The 7,176-nt window shown below is 39.3% G+C and overlaps 1 protein-coding gene across 4 annotated transcripts; it reads left to right on the plus strand.

The window, feature by feature from the left end:
- Positions 1-1,210: 1,210 nt before the first annotated feature.
- Positions 1,211-6,654, plus strand: LOC123149624 (putative receptor-like protein kinase At4g00960). Of its 4 annotated transcripts, XM_044569317.1 has the most exons (11): positions 1,919-2,328; positions 2,431-2,685; positions 2,794-3,287; positions 3,403-3,798; positions 4,338-4,445; positions 4,540-4,798; positions 5,003-5,231; positions 5,334-5,481; positions 5,560-5,757; positions 6,173-6,251; positions 6,382-6,654. In XM_044569317.1, the coding sequence occupies exons 3-10, from the start codon at positions 3,144-3,146 to the stop codon at positions 6,203-6,205; spliced, it is 1,515 nt and encodes a 504-aa protein (XP_044425252.1). In that variant the 5' UTR covers positions 1,919-2,328; positions 2,431-2,685; positions 2,794-3,143; the 3' UTR covers positions 6,206-6,251; positions 6,382-6,654. The 4 variants fall into 4 exon arrangements, with proteins under 4 accessions (XP_044425251.1, XP_044425250.1, XP_044425252.1 ...); XM_044569315.1 differs by lacking the exon at positions 6,173-6,251 and having other exon boundaries at positions 1,918-2,328; XM_044569318.1 differs by lacking the exon at positions 6,173-6,251 and having other exon boundaries at positions 2,794-2,913.
- The last annotated feature ends 522 nt before the right edge of the window (positions 6,655-7,176 follow it).

Raw genomic sequence — 7,176 nt, forward strand, 5'->3', positions numbered from 1 at the left:
TGTATCTAGATGTATTTTAGTTCTAAATACATCCATTTCTGCGACGAGTAATTTGGAACGGAGGGAGTATTATGTTTGGGTCAAACAATGTACAAGGGCATACTAGTCCTCTATTTTCTTCACTTATATTCTCTATTATTTTCAAAGTTTGTTTTTGTGTTGAAAAGTGGCAAAAGATCAAAGTCCAAACAAAAGAGTGTCATCAGATCAATTACAAACTAAAGGGTGGCAAATTACCAAAGTCCAAAGAAAGTGGTGGCAAATAATCAAATCCCCCCGTCTAATCTTAAGCCGTCTCTCATACTGCTTAGCCTTACTCCAGCCGGCAGACCCAGCGTCTCCAGTCACCACACCGGCCATACTTGACGGCGAACCAGCATCCTGTTACCGAGGAAGACTCTTTCCCTGCTGCCGCTCACCTCCTGTCAGCAAGGAGCGCACGCCGGCGACCACAGTGAAGCGCGGCAGTGCTGAGGGCAGAGCTTCGGAGATACACACCGGGAAACTGGTTAGTTGTTGCTTGGGATTTCTTTTTGGTTTAAAAATCAACGAATTATGGTGCGGATCCTTACAGATCCGTGAATCGGGTATGAACCCAGATCTAGATCGGATTCGAAGCCCATTCCACTGTATCCGGTACTAGCAACGGAGATGATGCATGGCTATGTACTAGAGTAATTGCGAATGTAAATTAAGCATAATCTCTTGTCTTATACGCTGCTAGATTATCTCTTTTTCAGGAAGAAGAGGATCATCGGTGTCTAGGATAAGCCTGGGTGGGAGAAAACAGCAGCTTAAAGTCAGCATGGACTTTAAGCTCTAGTTGCTTGAAGCTATTACAAACAAATTTTCAGAGGATCAGAGAGTTGGCAGCGGCGTGTATGGAGATGTTTATAGGGTATGACTAGTTCTCAAATACCACCGCTGGCTACAAGCGCGGTCGTGTATGCTAACAAGTTACAAGTGATTTTTACAGGCGGTGCTTAATGGGGAAGACATTGCTGTGAAGAAACTCCATTACTTACGAGGATTTGATGATGGGCAATTTCACAGTGAATTCTGTCACCTTATCAAGGTCTCTCACAAAAATGTTGTACGCTTAATTGGCTACTGCCACGAATCTCGGAAGGAATACAGGGATCACAATGGGGAAACTGTTTTTGCCAATAAAATGGAGAGACTTCTCTGCTTTGAATATATACATGGCGGGAGCGTCGATAAACATATTGCAGGTATGTACATACAAAACAAACGATTCAGCAGTTTCATATGTCTAACTGATACGCCCTTTCTTTCCTTCCAATTGCAGATGAATCTTGTGGTCTTGATTGGCCCACATGTTACAAAATCATTAAAGGGACATGTGAGGGCTTAAATCACCTTCACAACTCGTGCAATAAGCCTATTTTCCATCTGGATTTGAAAACTTCTAACATATTGCTGGATAATAGCATGAAGCCAAAAATTTCAGATATTGGTTTATCCAAACTTATTAATACGACAGAAACATGTAAAAAAGAGATATTCAGAGGAACACAGTAAGTCGATTATGTTAGAAGTCCACAATTTATGCTGATATATTGCTTTAATACATTTTTTGAATTACACTAATTGCATCTATTATGCTGATGACATCATGCAGAGGGTACATGCCACCGGAATACGTAGACATGGGCTTAATATCTAAGAAGTTTGACGTGTTCAGTTTGGGTATCATAATTATAAAAATGATGGCTGGAAATATGGGTTACTCTCGTTATTTGAAAATGTCACCCAAAGAGTTCATTGAGCTTGTAAGAAAGAACTCATTATCACCCTAGCATGAACATTTATAGGTCTTTTTCACATTTTATGTGTTCATTTATTTTTGCATGCAGTTTATATGCTATCTTTTTATGGGAGTTTATGTTCTGATTTCACATGTAGGTAAGTGAAAACTGGATGAAGAGGTTGCATGCAATGCCGAGGCACTATTCATCGCACGAAATAGACATCCTAAGAGTGATTACATGTGTTGAGATTGCATTAAGATGTGTGGACAGGGACCGGAATAAAAGACCCTCCATAAAAGATATTGTCCATGAACTGGAAGAACTAGAAGCTGAGATTGACAGAATAATGTTACTACCACCTGATCATAGGCAGACCCTCTTGTTTAACCAAGGCCCTGGCCCGGAGTTTCCAAAAATTAACAGCCTATGTATGGCCTGTAACTTGGCCCAATACAAAATTATCCTGGATTTTAAACTCTGTTTAATTGAAGCTATTACAAACGGTTTTTCAGATGATCAGAAAATTTGGAGTGATGGGTATGGAGATGTTTACTGGGTATGTGTGACTAATTATAATATTTCCTACCTCTAGTTGGCAAATTAATAATACCGCCGTAGGCTACAATCTAGCCCATTGTGCTAATAAGTGGTTTAACAGGCATTGCATAATGGGGAAGAGATTGTTGTGAAGAGGCTTCATTCGTTGCAAGGACTTGATGACAACGGATTTTTGGATGAAATGTATAACCTTACCAAGGTTCATCACAAAATATTGGACGATTAATTGGCTACTGCTACGAACCCTGCCTTCTAAACATTGAGCACAATGAAGAACTTGTTTCATCAAGGACAATTGAGCGAGTTCTCTGCTTTGAATATATGCGGGGGGAAAGCCTTGACAAACATATTGCAGGTAAAATATTATGATCAACAATTGGCTCTGTATGTGCTAGTTCGCATGCCAAAGATAAATGATTCCCAGGCATACGCCACTTATCCTTTTCTTTCCCCTAATTTGCAGATGAACCTTGTGGACTTGATTGGCCCATACTTTACAAAATTATTAAAGGGACTTGTGAGGGCTTAAATCACCTTCTTAGTGCACAGGAAAAACCTATTCTCCATCTAGACTTAACACCTGGTAATATATTTCTGGTTAAGGGCAAGACACCTAAAATTGTAGGTTTTGGTTTGTGGAGACTTATTGACTCAACCAAAATGCATCAAACAAAGATTTTCAAAGTAACACAGTAAGTTGATGGATCATGTTATGAGAAATTTGTTTTTAGAAAACTTTTAAACAAAGTTCTTGTATTGACTAAGCCACTAAGTGTATATATCTGTGATGCTTATGATATCTGCAGCAGGTACATGCCACCGGAATATGTAGACATTGGCTTTATATCAAACAAGTACGACGTGTTCAGTTTGGGCGTTATAATTATAAAAATGATGGCTGGAAATATGGGCTATTCTCGTTGTTTCAAAATGTCTCCCAAAGAGTTCATTGAGCTTGTAAGGAAAAACTCATTATCTACCATGAGCACCACAATTTTTTTGTGCTTATTAGTTTTTAGCGCAGTCCTTTCGCTATCTTCTAGGGGACTTTATGTTCCGATTTCTCATGCAGGTAAGTGAAAGCTGGACTAAAAGGTTGCATGCAAAGCCAGGGTATTCACCATACGAAATAGACATCCTACGACTGAGTACATGTGTTGAGGTTGCGCTAAGATGTCTGGACGCCGACCGAGAAAAAAGGCCCTGTGTAGAAGATATTGTCCATGAACTGGGGGAACTAGAATCTAGGATTAAGACAATAATGTTACTACCTTATGATCATAGGAAGAAGCTCTTGCCTAACCTGGGCCTTGGCCAGTACTCTGCAAAAAGTACCAGGATATATATGTCCCATAAGTTGGCCCATGATGGAGCAGTTGCTGCATATAAATCTGATTGGTCCAGGCTTGATTCTCAGTCAGACCCCACTGGTACTGCTCATGGTCAGTCGAAAGACCTAAGTATCCAGGTATATACATCTATGGAGACCGGTGCAGATTATAATTACTATATATCTTACTTTGTACCGATTTATTCCAGTCTTAATTGTTTACTTAGTGTGCTATTACTAGTTATGGAAATCGTGGTGAACGACCCTACATGCTGTTGGTGGCCTAGAGGCTGGCATAGCCCTGTGATTCGCACAAATGAACCATCAATTTGGCAGAACACATTGAATCTTGTAGTTGTTTGCTTATATGCCTCACAACAGAACATAAGTTTGGCTTATTTTCCATTACAGTTAACGTCCCGTTAAATTGAAATAAAATTAGGTAAGAAATGTCTGTTTCTGTATTTTTTCCTCGAGTATGAGCATATGGAGCGTGCTTGTACATAACTTTCCTTACGTTTAACGCATTACAGTTTTACGCAAGCAGAGTAGGTATGTTTTCAGAGAAGCACCAGTTATATATTCTTTGTTGGATAGAAATATTAAAGTTAACTCAGAAGTGCTAATAAAAACGTTATAACAGCAACCCCTCAATAACCAATGGCCTCTTTATGCAGGCGGAGTCTACTCCATACCATGTGACCTTACAACATTTGAGAGACATTACTGACAACTTCTGTGATAAACGAATACTTGGTAGAGGTGGTTTTTATGTGGTATATAAGGTAATCTTAAAGCATATATGTTTTAATTTTCACAAAATAAAGAATATCACAAGTTCTCGAAAAACATAAACCATATACATATTACTTTAAACAGGGAGTGCTACCAAGCGGGAAAATTGTTGCGGTGAAGAAACTTAGGCAGCCAACAGTGAGCTCACAGGCGGAATTTGAGGAGGAGGTTAATATCCTTGTGAAGCTAAATCACCCAAATATTGTCAAGCTAGTAGGATACTGCTATGAAACACAACATCTACTCATGTCTCACGAAGGAAAATCAGTCTTTGCCGAGGAGACTCAAACTTTGTTTTGTTTGGAATGTCTACCCAACGGAAGTCTTGATAAGTATATTTCAGGTATGATATTCTACTATGGAACAACAATTGTTTCTCTACTTCTCATCTTTCCTTGATATTGCAGTTGTCATATTTTAACCATTTTCGTTAAAACTGTGTCCTCATGAAAGAAAAAGGAGTATATGCAATAAAGTTTTGAAGTCCTTGTATCTAGAGAGAATAGCAGAGACAAGAATTATAGACTCCTTTTGTTTATAAACGCAGAGGCATCTACTGGACTTGATTGGCACATGCGTTGCAAAATAATTGAGGGGGTTTCCTATGGTCTACAGTACCTTCATGAGCAATCTAAAGATCCCATTCTTCACTTGGACTTAAAACCTGCGAACATATTGCTCAATAAAATGATGCTGCCGAAAATTACAGACTTTGGTCTGTCAAGGCTGTTTGATCAAAGCCGAACTATTCAGACTGTAAATACAAGTGGAACACTGTAAGTGAATCACCTCTTGATAATCCGTTGCCTTTTAGTGGAATGTGTTCCCCTTATCCTTCACTTCACGTTTCAAATTCACGCAATAATGTTACAATGCAGAGGTTACATGCCGCCAGAATACCTGCGAGGTATAATCACACCTATGTCAGACATATTCAGTTTGGGTGTAATAATCTTGGAGGTAATAACAGGGCACAGGGACTACCCATATGATATTAGAGCATCTTCCAAGGACTTCATCGAGCTCGTAAGAAAAATCAGTTGAACTTTGAAGATGGAGTCCCGTTTTGCACTATCTCACATTTTACCATTGTACATTTCACAGGAGCTTAAAAAATGGAGAAATAGGCTGCAAAAAGAACCACGGTCTAGATCGCTAGAAATAGATTGCGAACAAATAAAAAGATGCATTCAGATAGGTTTAATCTGCGTGAATCCTGAGCGGACCAAAAGACCTACAATGAAGAAAATTATTGATATGCTTGAAGGCTTGGAAAGTATGGATTGGTACATTAAAAATCAGGTAGCACTGCACTTGTAACCAAAGTATGATAACATCAAGTTGTTGTGTCTCGTGACTCATATAATCTATTTAGTCTCCTGTTTTTTTAGAGTATCTATTTATTTTCCTTTCGGCGAGAGCCCAAAACATCACATTTCAATATTTGTAACTAGAAAGTGAATAATGTCACAACTAGCTTCAAAATACTGGTTTATATTCGAAGTAATAACCTAGTCTACATGAATAAGCTATGTGCTTAATGCATAACCTGTATGACACTTTGTAACTTTAATTCTTTTTGAATTCAAATTTTTTTTAGTCTATTGTAACTAGGATGCTCAGTAGAGTTACACTTCCTAGTTTGCATCTTACCTTCTGAATAAAAGCTACTCCCTCCATCCAAACAACAATTAACCAGCAGTCTGGTCCATTCCAGTTATCAAGCGATGACATCCAGCCAGAACTTTAGCTCAACATAGGAGGTCATCACATATGCATTGCTTCCGATCTTCCTGGTATGCCACTTTAAAGAGTGTCAGACTGTGTTTAACAATTCTATAATGTAACTGACTGAGAGATGCATATCTAATATAAGTTGGCTTCAATTGTTCGTTTATAAGTTGGCTTCAATTGTTCGTTACACAGGGCTCTGGATCTTCGTGGTGCTACCTTCAATTGGCGTTCATGTTCGACGCGACTGGCTCTGCAAGCTACTCCCTCCGATCCCAAATAAGTGTCCATGCCACATATTTTGGATCGAAGGGAGTATTAATTTGTCTATTGTACACACGTAGTTCTAGCTAGTGCATATATATCACATATCTAAATTTTTGCTAATTCCTGGAGACATATGCAGTTCTACTTACGGACATGGTTGTCAAAGGCATCAAAGTCTTTCGGAGTTGGAACAAGAAATTACTCCCTCCGTTCCAACATAGATGACTCAACTTTGTACTGAAGTTAGTACAAAAAGTTGAGTTATCTATTTTGGAACGGAGGGAGTAGTAGTCAAGGGCACTCGTCTGCCATTTTCTATATATTCTTGTTTGAGTGCTATCTGTTGCCGGTGTTGCACATAAGAGCGGTTAATCTAATACCTTTGGTATATGCATAGTCTGTAAGTAACAAACATTTTATCTCGCTAGAAATAATTGCTGCACTGAATCAAAAAACCCATCTGCTACGTCCCCTAGCTAGATGTTCTAGCCCATCAGACCTGAACCTGGGTTGCTGCCGTGTGGGTGCTCGCGGATCTTTTGTGAACGTCTAGGGGACGTAGCAGATGGGTTTTGTTGCCAGTGATCATGGCGGATTTTATTTTCGGACGGGCTGTCGCTGCTCGCGGCTCTTTTGTGAACGTCTGTAACACTGAGCATGCTGAAGCCTGTGTGGTAAGGTATATGCTGTACTTTTAGCGAAATATTCAGGATTTGACAGGGT

The sequence above is a fragment of the Triticum aestivum genome, chromosome 7A (assembly GCF_018294505.1).
Source record: "Triticum aestivum cultivar Chinese Spring chromosome 7A, IWGSC CS RefSeq v2.1, whole genome shotgun sequence".
NCBI lineage: Eukaryota > Viridiplantae > Streptophyta > Magnoliopsida > Poales > Poaceae > Triticum > Triticum aestivum.

Bases quoted from the DNA above. Each gene is read 5' to 3' on its own strand.
- LOC123149624 (XM_044569316.1), top strand. From the start codon at position 3,144: ATGCCACCGGAATATGTAGACATTGGCTTTATATCAAACAAGTACGAC. The intron at 4,799-5,002 runs GTATGATATTCT...TTATAAACGCAG, and splicing joins TCTTGATAAGTATATTTCAG to AGGCATCTACTGGACTTGAT. The intron at 5,232-5,333 runs GTAAGTGAATCA...GTTACAATGCAG, and splicing joins GTAAATACAAGTGGAACACT to AGGTTACATGCCGCCAGAAT.